Here is a 14,957-nt window from a genome sequence, read left to right as displayed (position 1 = left end):
ATCAGTTGTTAAGGAGGTTCAAAAGATTTTGTGTGCACATACCAAGTAAAATAGGTGCGTAGACGGGTGAATCTGAGAGTCGGTGAATATCTACAAAGGTTAGATCAGTTGTTAAGGAGGTTCAAAAGATTTTGTGTGCACATACCAAGAAAAATAAATGGGTAGACGGATGGATCTGGAGAGTCGATGAATATCTACCATGGTTTGATCAGTTATTAAAGAGGTTCAAAATTCACGAGGTTTTAAGTTTCAATTTTAAACATTATATTTTTCGAATCCCTTACTTTGCTCTTTAATTAGAAGTCTTGAGCCCTATACGTTAAAAAAAAAAAAAAAAAAAATCAACCCTAAGAAAACAAAAACAAAAAAGAAACTCTATATAAAGCTAACGGTCACTTTTTCAAGATTTCATTTCAAAAAAACACAACTCTTCCCTCTCTCTGTGTTCGTAACAAATCCTCTCTGTCTCTTTCTCTTTTCTCTCCCATGGCGGAAAAGCAAGAATCTTTGGGAAAACCCAATTCGCAGAGTGAAGAAGAGAAGAAGATTCCAGTGTTTACGGTGCTAAAGAATGGTGCCATCCTCAAGAATATCTTTCTTCTTGACAATCCCCCTGTCACACCTGTTGCAATCACAGCAAATCAAGAATTTGAAGAGATTTTGGTAGTTGGAAGACACCCAGATTGTAACATTGTACTGGAACACCCAAGCATTAGCAGATTTCACCTCCGAATTCACTCTAATCCCTCTTCTCATTCCCTCTCTGTTATTGATCTGTCTTCGGGTAATTCCTAATTCAAACTCTGCCTTTTGAAGTTTTTCTTTCTTTTTCAGTATTAAGTATGTAGATTTCTTGATTTTGTACGAGGTCAGCATCCCAGAAAGATAATACTCTTTTTGTACAATTTACGTGACACTTTCCTTTTTAGTCCGTCCTAAAAAATGTTATTTTTCTACAATTAGGACGATTTTTAAAGTCAAAAAGTGAAATTTTACAAGAGCTTTTTCCAAGTCTTGCATATTTAGGGATTTTTATGAATGTGATTGTTCCTATGAAAATCTTTTTCTCTTGACTAGACAAGAAATCCATGAATTCACATTTCTTTTTATTGTTTCACTGTGATTTGTTGCTGCTTCAGTCCATGGGTCATGGATTTCTGGTAGCAAGATTGAACCAGGGGTTCGAGTTGAGTTGAAAGAGGGTGATAAGATGAAGCTAGGAGGTTCAAGCAGGGAATACATGCTTCACTGGATTCCAATAAGTCGCGCATATGATTTAGAGAATCCGTTTGTAGCTCCGCTAGGTGAGGCAGAACCATTCGAAGAAATGGAGGAGAAAGAACATCAGGTGAGCTGTAGTAGTTTACCTGTATGTTTTCAACGATTTTGTACCCGTAGTGTCTAATTTATCATTTTCTTTTTCTAGGATGAGAATGGCTTTGCTCTTCAGAATGAGGGTGATGATTTGGTGAATAAGCAAGATTCATCGTGTTCTTATTCGAGTTTGTTGCCATATGTTAAATGTTTGACTCCGTCGGCTCCTCCAATGCCTGAGGAGATGAAGTCCTCATTTCCCTTAGGTCATGAGGAAGTAAACAAAAATCCATCTGAGGAAATCCATGGTGAGAGTGAAATCAGTTTGCTGCAGCCTGCTTACGAACCTGACAAAGAAAATGACAGTCCGAGAGCCCTTCTTGTCTCAGGAGGGTTCCGAACAGAAAATGAAGATAGTACTCCAGTAAGATCTCAGCAAAGATGTTTGAACATTTGGTCTAGACGGGGAAAATATTCTACTGTTCAGATTCAAACTGGCCGAGATAGAGCTGTTATTGAAAAAGTTGACATTGATACTGAAGTTCACACAGGTGATCATGAGAAGGTTGCAATGGAATCAGTTTTCCATGATCCTTTTTCTGTTGGAAACAAGGATGAAGAAGACGCCTTCACTCCAGACAAAGAGAACCATGTTCCTAGTTCTCTCTTACTTGGGTCCGAGAAGAACTCATGTCTTGCTGATGGACAAGCTACAAAACCTATTCTTTCTTGTTGTATGGATGAGAATGGTGAAGAGAATATTACTCTGGAAAAAGTGGATTTTTCCGCAAACACTCATTCACCAAGGTCAATGAAGAAGATGAGCTGTTCAGAGCAGCAAATTAAGAATCCAAAATCTTTTAGATCTTCCCCAATGAAAGAGGCTTTTGATTCCATACTAACACAAGCTGAAGGTCTTGAATATTACACAGAGAATGTCGGATCATCTACTTTGCTCTCAAATATAATTAAGAATAGTGAACAAATTTTCACTCCAGATAAAGAGAATATGACACCTGATAGTTATTCAATGAGATCGATAAAGAAGGGAAACATGGAGGAAGTAAAGCAACGAAAACCATTTGATAAAGAAAATTTGAATGACAAAGTTCTTGAAGAGCAAATATCAGAAAGTCTTGCTTGTAGAAATAAGTCTAGAATGGAGGTACCCGTACTGAAGAACAGAACAGATAGAGTACCATTCCAACCTCTGCTTGTGAACAACTCCCCCAACAAGACCAAATCAGAATCTCCAGAACGGAAGGTCAAGTTGAATGCTAAACCAGTCAAGTGTCAAGAAATTATGGAGGCATGCCCCTTTGCTGTAAGTTCATTGACATGCTTCGTATGTGAAAGAACTTCTTTAAGATTCCTAATCTATCTTTTAAACAATATCCACAGAATAACAATGCCAGGGAAGAGAAAAGAAGGTGGATCATGGTAGTGGATATCACCTCTTTGTTAAACAAAGAGTCTAGAAAAGCTTTGCAGCTTTTGCAAGGTCTCAAAGGGACTTGCCTGATAATTCCCAGAATTGGTAATGAACTTACTTTAGCACTCCCTCAGAAAAGTTCCTAACATCCTCAATATTTCAGTAACTTTTCTTTCCAAAACTGCTTTATGTGATCTTTATCTATTCCTTGATATTAGTCTTAAGAGAACTGGATTGCATGAAGAGGCGTGCCAGCTTTTTCAGAAGAGCAACAGAAGTATTTGCAGCATTAGACTGGATAGATGATTGCATGGTAAATACAAAATCATGGGTTCATGTGCAGAGTTGTTTAGAGGAAACAAGGCCAGTGGCACCAACTCCTCCTGCAACTGCACCACCACGTTTTTTCAATGAGGAGAATGACATCTTTCCAGTCGGCTCAGTTCTATCCTCTCCACATTGTGGTCTAGCGGAAATTGTTTCACCCACAGCAGAGGATCATATTCTTGAATATGCCCTCCTCTTCAAAATAACTAACAGAGATGGACAACTTGTTCTCCTTAGCAATGATCTTACTATGAAGATCAAGGCCATGGCAGAAGTAAGACCACAACAACATGTCAACATATCCTCCCTTCCGCATTCTACCACACCCTTGAGAAAACAAGACTGACATTTATTTTTGTTTATTGATTGGCAGGGTATAATCTGTGAGACAGCAGAAGATTTCCAAGAGAGTCTTGTGAACCCATTCTCTGAGAGGTTTCTCTGGAAAGACAGCTCTCCCCGGGGAAGCACTTGGTCGTGTGCGGATGACTTTGTTCTTGGACCTCTAAGGAAAACATCAAAGTCAGGACAAGCAGCAAAAGGCTTGAAGCTGATATTGCTTCATAATTCTCATTATAGGCAAATCTGTTCAGGCAGCACAGTTAGCTAGGTAAAGACACTCACCCTTAGGGAAGCTGCTTGCTTCATATTTCTATCATAGGAAAATATGTTCATCCAGCTGAACCATCTAACTGAGCCCAGTACCCCTTCTTATCAAAGATGTCAAAAATGAATTCAGATCTTACGACCACATCTAGACTTGTAAATGGTCATTGTTTCAGTCTTTTGTAACTTCTAGTTTTTCATTGCAATGTAATTGATTCTAGATGATTCATAGATTTTCTCAATGAAATTAGGGAATGTTGCGAAGCTTTTGTACATGTATTCCAATATCTTCAAAAACAAATTCAATGTTAGTTTTAGTTCAGCACTTTGATATATAGTTATTATCATCTGATTTGCTCAGCATCTATCCAGATTCTCTTGTGAAACTAATTTAAGAAGTTCTTTCTGTTAATGGAGTCTGTTTGTAACTAAAAGCAGATCAATAAAAAAAAATATTCTAATATGTATCAACAATTATCTAAGAAATGTCTTCCTCTCAACTTCTATAGCACGGCTTTAGACGAATAATGCATTTATTGTTGACTTGAGATTAGAGTCTTGCCAAGTACCTAGTCGAGCCAGGTATAACATTTTTAAGCAGTCAAAAAGAGCAATGCACACTAATGAAAGACGTCATTTATTCATAAAGAACTGACATAATAAGAAAACTAGACACCATTAAACCAAAGACAAATTTACTTGAACTATTCCAGTTCAGTAGAACCTATGTTTTTCCAGCCTTCCGGGGGTAATTACATGAACCTGACAGTAGAAAAGAGAATGAGTTTTCTTGGTCCTCAAATGATGGTTGAGGGAACTCTTGCAGTTCGTTAAGCTTGATAGTTTCAAAGTTCGAAGATGAGAAATAACTGTCAGGGTTATCTGTACACCCTTTAACATTCATTGTATTTTGAGGTCCACTGTCATTCTGAACATTTATCTCAAAATCTATATTTCCAGCCTTTGTAGTTGCATCATTGGTTGGCCTTGATTGGATGTCTGAGCAAAACCTTTGGTTTCATCTAGAGGAATTGCAGGTGTGTGTCCTTGGAAAAGGGAAATGTGCCCGAAAAGCTTGTCTTTCCTGGAAAAGGTTGTTCCACAAGAACAAAGCCATTTATCTTTACCACAATGTTTCTCATGTGTTCTAAGATCTGCAATAACTGAAAATTTCTTCAAATTGCACCTACTACAAGCATATCTTTTCTCACAGTGAGTTCTTCTGTAATGGTTTTTCACACATAAGATAGTCTTTAGTGGCTGAAACTTTTTGTGCTCTTTATTGCGCTTGCAACCAATACAAGGACATGAATACCTTTTAATAAGCGTCGTCCCAGAGCTGGAATCCTTCTGAGGCTTTATAAGAGCAGCTGAAGTTTTGTATTCATCCCCATGACCCCTCATGTGCATCCGCAAATTGGCATCTCTCTTAAATCCCTTCCCACAAATTGTGCAAAAGTGAGTATGAGGTGCAAGAATTTCCTCTTTCTCCAGCTGCAGAATCTCGTAGGAACCAGGAGGTAGGTTCTCTTCCTCATGGGGTTCATCTTCATCTTTCGCCTCATGTTCATCAACAAAACAATCTCCCATTTGATCAACATGGCTGAGCTGATCTTTTGCCTTGGGCACATAACCATTACATGTCAGAGCACCAATATTAGTACCTGTTTCAGAAGGAACGGAAGCACCACCAAACTGCTCGAGTCGCTTGGTAGGTGGATTCGCTTGATGCTTCACGGTTGGAAGAAGACTCCCTGCAGTTGATATCAATTGAATAATAATAGAGGTAAGATCAGCTGTTATAAGCTGTTGTTGCTGAATTGAAAGGTCACTTCCCTGAATCCCAGCTAGACTTCTATGGTCAACAATTATACGCACCAGCTCCCGGAGTTGATGAATCTTTTGTTCAAGAAAAGACATACTTTTAAGCATAGCTCTTGGATCCCATTCTTGAAGACCAGCAAAATCATGATTTTCATTGCTTTGATTAGCCTGTTGTTCCATGCTAGATGCGTTTTAGATTTCGAAATTTGTTGCTCAATCCTAGTCTGATAAACCAGAAATGAGTGTAGTTAGTTAGTTATTTGAGAAAATTAGTTATAATCCCAAATGAGGATATTTATACACTTTTAAGTCTTTGAAATTTAAAAGAAACTAAGATAGAGAGATGTGCCTAAGACGGCTCGTAGGCAAACTGAGCAGAGGAGAGATGTTCGCAATTACTACCACAAGAAAGCCGTCCATGTTCATTGAAACCTACATTTAATTTCCAAACACTGAATAACAGCATCCCCATCGAACATCCTACCCCCAACCCTCAGACCAACCTCCAACAGAAAAGTAAATTACATAGAAACAAAGTTTTCAAAAAAAACATTTAACAATCCTGAAACCCCCCAACAACAACAACATAAATGGGGTCTGAAGAGAATATGATATTCGAAAATCAGACACTAGCAATAGTAGACAACTAATTAATATGAGTGGACAACAAGACTAAGCCCTAATTAGTCCACCAATAGATGAAATCCAATCAATAATAAGCAAAAGTAATGAAGACAAACCAGATTAAAGATGCTCTGAGTGGGATTACACACACAACAAGAAAAGAGGAAACTAAGCAAAAGGGTCAGTTTTACATGTATGAGGATAGCAACAACAACAACTAATGTCTATTCTCAAATGAATGAATGGATCCCACTAACTTTATTGCTAGTAAAAGCTAGCCATCACCAACTTTGGCTTTTTATGAAGAAAAATAGTAAAATCAATTTGTCTAATCAAGAATTATTGTTAGCTGCCCACCACCACTACCTGCAATGCATACTGCACAGTTTCTTGAACGTGTTATATGAAATCATGATTTTAATTTGAATTTCTCAAGTTTGTAAAAAAAAATTTCTTTATAAATTGTGAAAATCATCAAATTTTATCAAATGAGCAACTGTAATTGAGTTCGGCATTAAAATTGACACTTTTCTAGACATTATATATCAAAGAGATCTTTTATTTAGTAAGGTTAATCTCTTTGCACCAAACATAATTTTTTTATAAAACTTAAAATGATGAGTGTTTTTAATAAATTATTCTAAAGTTTTATATTTTTTTTAAAAAAATCAAATTTCAAACGATGCCCGTATGGCACTAATTTCATATTGCACAATTTGAAATCATGACTTTGCCTACCAATAAAAAAAGAAATCATGTTTGATTCAAAAAGTCTTTCTTTTCGTGATGTAAAATGAAACCAATCTTTATATGGTCGATTTGAAACATATTTAAATAATCAATATTGATATTATTAAGATAAAAGTAATTAATTCAAAGGTAAAAGTCTTGCTAGGAAGCACTATTAATCTAATGGTGTGAAATCGAATAATCGATTAGCTTGTGTTATTTATTAAAAAAAAAGAAGATGTTTATGTATCTATTAAATGATTTATGCAATGGAACACGATTGATTTGGAGAAGTTTAACATACACGATGACATGAACAACGAAACAATATACTACAAAGTAAGTGTTCATTGCAAAAATATCATTATCTCGGATATCCATTTGAATTCATTTGGAAGCATTTCCCAATACAATTATATTTTGTAATGACCAAAAAAAAATTTAAAACTTAAGGTCAAACAATCTTAAATGTTTGGATTATATTTGCCGCAACATGTTTTCTCGCATGGCCAACTATACGTAGCACTTTGAAGGAAACGATGAAAGTATTGGTTATGACTAAACAACCAGATAGAAGGACACGAGCATACACAAGAAATATCGTATACAAGGAAGTATTAGGTGAGATACGATTGATACCATTTGGAAAGTGCCATGCAATAGGGGACAAAAATAACATTGTAGGAAGCTAATGAAAATCTCATGGACAATCACCATATATACATATTGTTGAAACACAAATGATGATTCAAGCTATGGGTTGAATCCTAACAGGGAGACCATTGAGAGGTACAGGTGATGATTTATAAATAATTTTTTCATGTGGAACCAATTTCTCTAACTTGAAATTGGTAACAATATTATACATAAAAACAAGAATTTCCAATCTTGCATATTCTTTTCCTGGACACATTCTTGGTCCTCCACCAAATGGTACAAAAGTGTATGGTTCTGGTCCACTTCCTTCAAATCTACAAGGGTCAAATTTTTCTGGCTCTGGAAAATATTTTGGATTTTTGTGTGTTGAATACACACTCCAAAATGTCTGTCCAATATAAAAAAAAACATTATTCGTTAATTAGAAAACAAAATTTAACTGATTCACTTTAGTGACCATCTGAAATATTATTTCGAAACATACCTTCCATCCTTTTGGTACAGTAAATCCTCCAAATGTGAAGTCAGTAATTGCTTCTCTAAAAGCACCTTGAGCTGGTGGCATTAGCCTTATTGCTTCACATGCAACATTCCATGAATACTTCATTTTCTGGATATCATCCCAATTTAGCAACTCTCCTTCACCTTTTGACTTTGCAATTTCCATTTGTTCTTATTCCAAACATGCATACAAAATAAAAGGATATATAAGTCCTTAGTATGCACTATTAAAAATAAAGGTTTTCTACACATAATACATAAACGTGATACGTCAGCTGGCAATTTCGATCTTTGATTTTGGGTGCGCACAAACTTGTATAAAATTGAACAAATAGACGTATTCGTTCTATATGACAACCCTACATGGCAACTTCATGTTCTACATGGCATCCTATGTGTATTATACCACGTAGGAGAAATATGTGTAATTTTTCAATTAGATACAAGTTTAACTGCCTACTTGTGCATATTCAAAGTTGGATGCATAGTTATCAGGGTTTTTTCACAACAAATTAGGGAGAAATATAAAACATGAATCAACTAACTAGAAAGATGCATAGTGAAAAAAAGATTTTCATTGAAATAAAGATCTGATTATGTAAATAATTTAGTGTATAAAACTAATCAAATTCATAACTAAAACCATTAAGAATAGTAATACCTTTATAAACCTCATTGAAGATATTTGGAAGCTCAGCAAGATATTTCAAGACAAAAGTGATAGCAGCACTTGTAGTATCATAGCTTGCAACAAGTAACCCTATAATATTATTGTAAATCTCTGCATCATTCATAAATTGACCATTTTCATCACTAAAACTTATAAGTTGAGACAATAAATCATTACTATGATTATTTTTCTCATTGATCTTCCTCTCCTTAATAATCTTCATAAGCTCCTCATGCACCATTTTCCCCCCTTTTATCGCGCGATTATAAGGCGTACCGGGCAAATTAATTGGCACCGTAAACATCCCTGACGTTACAAGAACGAAAGGGTCCGATAACTTTTTAACGTGTCGAAAATCATCTATTGATAGGAACAATTTGCAAGCTAAGCTGAAAGTATATTTTTTTACTAGAGGGTAAATTTTGACTTCTTTGAAAGGGATCCATTCTTGTTTTAAGTGATCACGAGCCATGGAATCCATAAAAGGGATGTATTGTTTGAGATTTTCGGGTTTTAGGATCTCACGTAGGAATCCGCGATTTAAAAGAGCGATTTCTTTGACAGAATTTTGAGATTGAGATTGAGTCGGGCACATGAGTGGTTTGGTTAGAGACGGTGGCCACCATGTGGTAAGAAGTTTGTTTTCATTCGAAAACAAGAACTTGTTACCACTAGTGCCACAAAAAATCGCGATTTTTTGGCCTAAGAGGGAGGTTTTAAAGACTTGTGATGAGTGTTTTTCCATTCTTTCATGAATGAATTTCTCTGGGGATGATGAGTAAGCCATGTCAATGTTTTCTCCAAGAATTGGCCATCCATTTGAGCCTAGTGGAAGATTTGTGTGTTTGTTATTGGAGTAATTGCCTTTGAAAATGAAATAGAGAGAAATGTAAACAAGTGCAAATGCTAGTGAATAAAGAATAAAGGGATCCATTTTTTGAGATAGTGTCTTTACACAAATTCATTTTAAAGGACTATGGATGTGTTATGTGTTCACAATATGAAATAAAATATTTTTAATATTTAATCTTGTAGGTCCTATTTAATTTCCACCACCCAACCCTCCTTACTTTCACTTCACTCTTAATCAATTTCGAATTCGAGTTTTATATATAAAAAAAATCTTAATAATAAGCGTTTTATTGAAATTGACCCTACACAAAAAAAATAAATAAATTATGATCTATAAAGAACTAGTCAAGATAGTAGGGCGTGGTAACATAAATAAAGTTTTCAATTATCATCCATTATGAAAAAAAGGATAATTAATTAAAATAATTAAGTAAAAATATGTGTTGGGATCTACATCTTTTATTAAAAAGTAACGCACCACAAGGTAAATTATGTTGTTTTTTTTCCTTCCGTTTTTATCTCCTGATATTTATTTAATTTTTCATATGATTTTACGACTCATTCTTTTTAAAATGTCATAAAAATATCTTCTTATTTAATTGAAAAATAAAAAACTTAATACTTTATTATTTTTAAGAAGGTTATAATTTACCAACTTTCTCTTAATTTTCGGAGTTTTTCAAATGTAGCCGAAAAATGTTTGACAAGAAGTGCAAGATGCTATTGGTATCAAAAATTAAAAACTTGTTCAAAATATTTCTTTCGATTGAATTACTTTACGCGATATTTAGATAATATTAAATAAAAAACTACTCGAAAATAAAAACAGAACTCTAAATTATTTTTAAAAATATTGTATATAAAGACAAATTGCAACTGCGTGAGCAAAGAAAAAATAAATAAAATCATAGGAGGTAATGGTGAATCAACTTTTATATTATTAGATCATGAAAATAATTAAATATTGAGTTTTAAATTATTTTTTCATAAACATAGTGCTTTGTAGTTTACTTTTTGTAGGTGTTTGAAAAAAAATTATTAGACTAACAAAAAAATGTCAAAAGTTGATTATTGAATAATTCCACGAGATGTTCCTTTTGCACACAACTTTAGCCAAATATCACGCTCATAAATATTTTGTCGAAAAAGGGTTACAATTATCTTTAAATCAGGTGAAATTGAATAAAAAATTATTTATGTTATTGTTAGTTTTGCTCGAAAATATCTCTATTTTAATATTTTAATTCGAAAATATTTTGCTCAAATATATGGCATTTTTTCAAGGCAAAGAAATAACAGAAAGGATATATTTTTTTTCACTTAACTAATATAATGGAATCTATTTTCATTTAATTTCACATAATTTATGGATAATTTTTATACTTTTCTATTTTCTTATTTTAATCAAATAAAGAAAAGAGAAGAAGAAGATGCATTATAGGAAATGACGTATATGTCCTTGAGAAAATTGATTTGATCTGAATTATTATTTTTATCTGAGATTCAAAAGTTATCTTTATTCTTTTATACCAGGCATTAATGGTCTTCTATATTGCCGATATTGGAGTAGCTAGTAATATTAATGCTCGTTTGATCATGAATCTAAAGTTTGGACAAAGCATAAAAAGTGAACCAATATAAGAAATATGAACATAAATAATTACTATTTAGTATTTCATGCATGTAAAATAATAAGGATCCCTCTAAGTTTAAACCTAAAAGTAAGAGACTAGTTTAACTTTTTTTCTCCCTATATATAACTAAAATTTAAGTTTTAAATATTAAATGGCGAAGAAATAAATATCCCTTAGACTATAATCGAAATTATAAAGACATTCTTTAATTATATTAATGTCATATTATCCATATATGAACTTATTTTATATATAATATTATACATCTTTTGACTTATGTGGCATATAACTAAATCTTTAAAAAAAATGATTTAAAAATTATATTTATAATAATATTAACAACAATAGTATTACTTGTTAGAATTTATTATTTATTGCTAAATTGAATAAATATTAACAATAATAGAATACTTTTAAGTTCCAAAAATAATAATATATTTAAACTCTATTGGTAATTAAAATGTTTTACGAATATTCTAAAATTAAGCCAAACAGTTAAAAAACAATTAATTTTTGTCATTTATGAAATAATTTCAAAATTAAAAAATCAAAATTTATTAACTATACAAATAATTGAATTGAACAAAAAAAATTAAAAAAATAATCAGAATGTGTTGATTGAGATTTCCATATTATTAGTTTATGTGATAGGATTTGCATTAATTTTATGGGCAATAAATTTCGTAGAAAATGAATTCAAGCACTATATTTGTAACTATATCTAATCTGATAAAAGAAGAAATTAATTGAGTGAAACTCACTAGCTCATTAATTGGACATTTGCATTCAAGCATTAACTGATAGCTCATTTAGACAGGTTAATTGAGTTTTGTTCCTTATAAACACCTTATATATAATTTCATTGTGTTATTTTAATAGATTTTTAGTTATCATCCAAAAATAAAAAGAGTGTGTAATATATTATCGAGTTAAAGTAACAAATTAAACAAATACACATATCATGCATGTAAAAACAATTTTAAACTAATGACTTTTAAGTAAAAAGAAATTTATCACTTCTAATTTTCAAGAAACTCACTCTTGTCTTCTTCACCCAATCAACTCAGGCGTCTTCTCCACCCCACTCATCCCAACCCCAAATGCTCCTCTATCTCCACTAGATTGTCCATCCTTACCTTGACCCCTTTTTCACTCTATTGTCTTTTCAAAAAAACACTTTCAAAATAATTTATTACATTTAAAAGTTAATTTATAAATGAACAATATATTTTTTTTTCTTCTTTACTTCTATAAAAATCAGTTATAACTAACATGGAAGAATTTTTTATTTTTTTTTGCATTTCTCGTGTATGTATAAGATTCAAATATGTAAACAAGAAATAGAGTAATTATTTAGTGGCGCTAAAATTTAATTGTTGATTCTAAATAAATAGAATGAGAAGAAGATGATCGTGATGGGGTTTTCAGATCTCAATAATTAAATATTACTTTACTTTAAATAAGATTAATGGCAATGATGCAGCGGCGGTGGATTGATGGTGTGTGGCGGATGAGATAATCACAAAGAAAGAGGGAAGAAGATGAACAGTGTTTTAAAAATAATTTGTTGGCTTGTAAAAAGTTCTTCACGCGCTGACTTTGAGTGTATACTCATCATGTCAAATGACACAATGAGACCCTATATAAGGGGTTTAAAATGAAAATCGATTGAAGTGTCTAAGTGAAACTACGTGCCAACTTTAAGAGGCTACTGATGAATTACGCCAAGAAATTATGGTCAATCTATAGATAGAACTAGTCAAGATAGTTGGGCGTGGTGTTCGTTGGCCTAACACTACAACAAAAATAACTTTTAACGGCAATACATATTGAAATTTATAAAGAGTGTTAAAGTTTACATAGTTAAGTGTCATTAGAATTAATATCGCTAAAAACTTTAGAGACATACAAAGAGTATTACTTATCGCTAAAAATGTATATTTAACAATAATTAATTTTTAATTATCGTTAATAATCATTTTTTATGAAGCTTAATAACATAAATAAAGTTATTATCCATTAGTAAAAAGGATAATTAATTAAGATAATTTAGAAAAAATATATGTTGGAATCTACAATGTTTTTAACGAACACAGCAAAAGTAAATAACATTTTCTTTTATTCCTCCTTTATAGAAACTACAAAGTCCATTTTTGTCTCCTGATATTTATTTTATTTTTTATATGATTTTATGGCTCATTCCTTATAGAATGTCATAAAAATATTTTTTTATTTAATTGAAAAATAAAAATTTAATACTTTTATGCAAGGAGTTTTTCAAATTAGCCGAAAAATATTTAACAAGAGGTGCAACATTAGACATATGCTATTGGTATCAAAAATTAAAACCTTATTCAAAATATCTCTTATATTTCCTCCGATCGAATAACTTTATGTGATATAAATTGACCTTTTTAATGTCAATTAGGGGACAAACGTGCAACGCATATTTCGTGACTAGCTAGTAGGTTTATATGAAGGAAGAAATATATTCTCTTTTTTATAAAAATAGTCTTTTCTTTTTCAGAATTTTTTAAATTTTAAGTTTTCACGTGGGAGTAGGATATATATTTGTTCTTAAACCTTTGCCTTTTCAATAAAACAATTCTTTGAGAGAAAAAAAGGTTAAAAATACCTTTAAATTATTTGAAAACGTTTTAAAATATCCCTTATTTATCTATTTCTCTAAAAATACTCCTTTTGGCTCGCTTCTAGTCCCAACAATGAAAAAAATTATGGAACATGGTAATAATGTCAACATATTTATAAAACATTTTTAAAAAGTTATTTTATGTATAAAATTGTTCTTTAATTTTGTGGTCTTAAACATGCCACGTGAAAAATTAAAATTAAAATATCACGGTATTACGAAAAAAAAAGTCTTTCTTTTTTAAAAAGACTTTTTTAAATAAACTAAAAAGAAAAGTAGATCATTATTTCTAAAACAAATGAGTATGTATCAATTGTATTTAATCAAAGATAATTGAGAGTTTGTATTTTATATTTATTGTATTCAAAAACTATTTTTGTTTTTGTGACAAATGTATTTGTACTGATATGAATACAATATACATTTATCCTTCTGTCAAATATATTAAGTATCAATTATATCCAATCAAATATAAATAAAAAAAATGTTTGAAGTTAATATTGCCGGACCTAATATAAACTTTAAACCTAAAAAAATCTAAAGAACGTGTTATATTTTTATTCTACAAGCTCCAAAGAATTTTAGGTAATTTCTCTTTTAGAAAGAAAATAAAAGAGCAGGCTGAATTGTCCATGACATACTTGATTTTAATAAGAAAAGAGAAAAAAAAAATTGCAATTACATTACAATTTGAGTTTTTTTTTGTTTGAAGTTAAAATTGGGTTGTGTAAAATTGATTTGGGGGGCGGATTATTTCAATAATACAGGGATTTATTTGACCCTTTTTCATATTTTTAGCCCTTTTATATTTCTAAATTAATAAATAAACGTAGACAAGATTTATTCTCTACTTTGTCCTTGTCTATGCCTAACAATATCTAGGGCAAAAATAAAATTAAAACTAAAATCAAATAATCCAATAAGACTAAAACTAATCAAAATAGCTACAATTGCAAACCCTAACTTTAGTCTATATTTTTGGCCTAGATATTGTTAGGCATAGACAAGGACAAAGTAGAGAATAAATCTTGTCTTTTTTTTTATTTATTAATTTAAAAGCACAACAACAAATGCCAAAATTCCATTCAATTATTTCAAGATTTATTATTCATATTGGCATATATCCTTCAAGTTGTC

The 14,957-nt window shown here is 31.8% G+C and overlaps 3 protein-coding genes across 3 annotated transcripts; 1 reads left to right on the top strand and 2 right to left on the bottom strand.

Annotated features, from left to right (window-relative positions):
- The first annotated feature begins 357 nt into the window (after nt 1-357).
- LOC101249465 (FHA domain-containing protein PS1-like) lies at nt 358-4,012 on the top strand. Its single transcript, XM_004241772.5, has 6 exons — nt 358-784; nt 1,140-1,348; nt 1,427-2,638; nt 2,716-2,851; nt 2,965-3,347; nt 3,447-4,012. The coding sequence occupies exons 1-6, from the start codon at nt 487-489 to the stop codon at nt 3,681-3,683; spliced, it is 2,475 nt and encodes an 824-aa protein (XP_004241820.1). The 5' UTR covers nt 358-486; the 3' UTR covers nt 3,684-4,012.
- A 288-nt stretch (nt 4,013-4,300) lies between these two features.
- LOC101249737 (protein SENSITIVE TO PROTON RHIZOTOXICITY 1-like) lies at nt 4,301-6,351 on the bottom strand. Its single transcript, XM_069299309.1, is given in 4 exon segments — nt 4,301-4,666; nt 4,669-5,727; nt 5,853-5,935; nt 6,244-6,351. Coding segments are annotated over 2 exon segments (1,278 nt in total). The 5' UTR covers nt 5,684-5,727; nt 5,853-5,935; nt 6,244-6,351; the 3' UTR covers nt 4,301-4,403.
- Nucleotides 6,352-7,443: 1,092 nt separating this feature from the next.
- On the bottom strand, nt 7,444-9,744 carry LOC101250025 (beta-amyrin 6-beta-monooxygenase). The gene is made up of 3 exons (XM_004241773.5): nt 8,676-9,744; nt 7,998-8,185; nt 7,444-7,901 (listed from the first exon to the last, which is right to left on the bottom strand). Exons 1-3 carry the CDS (start codon nt 9,616-9,618, stop codon nt 7,605-7,607), a joined length of 1,428 nt encoding a protein of 475 aa, XP_004241821.1. The 5' UTR covers nt 9,619-9,744; the 3' UTR covers nt 7,444-7,604.
- Nucleotides 9,745-14,957: the final 5,213 nt, after the last annotated feature.

The sequence above is a fragment of the Solanum lycopersicum genome, chromosome 6 (assembly GCF_036512215.1).
Source record: "Solanum lycopersicum chromosome 6, SLM_r2.1".
NCBI classification, from domain to species: Eukaryota; Viridiplantae; Streptophyta; class Magnoliopsida; order Solanales; family Solanaceae; genus Solanum; species Solanum lycopersicum.
This window is presented reverse-complemented; position numbering and strand designations above follow the sequence as displayed.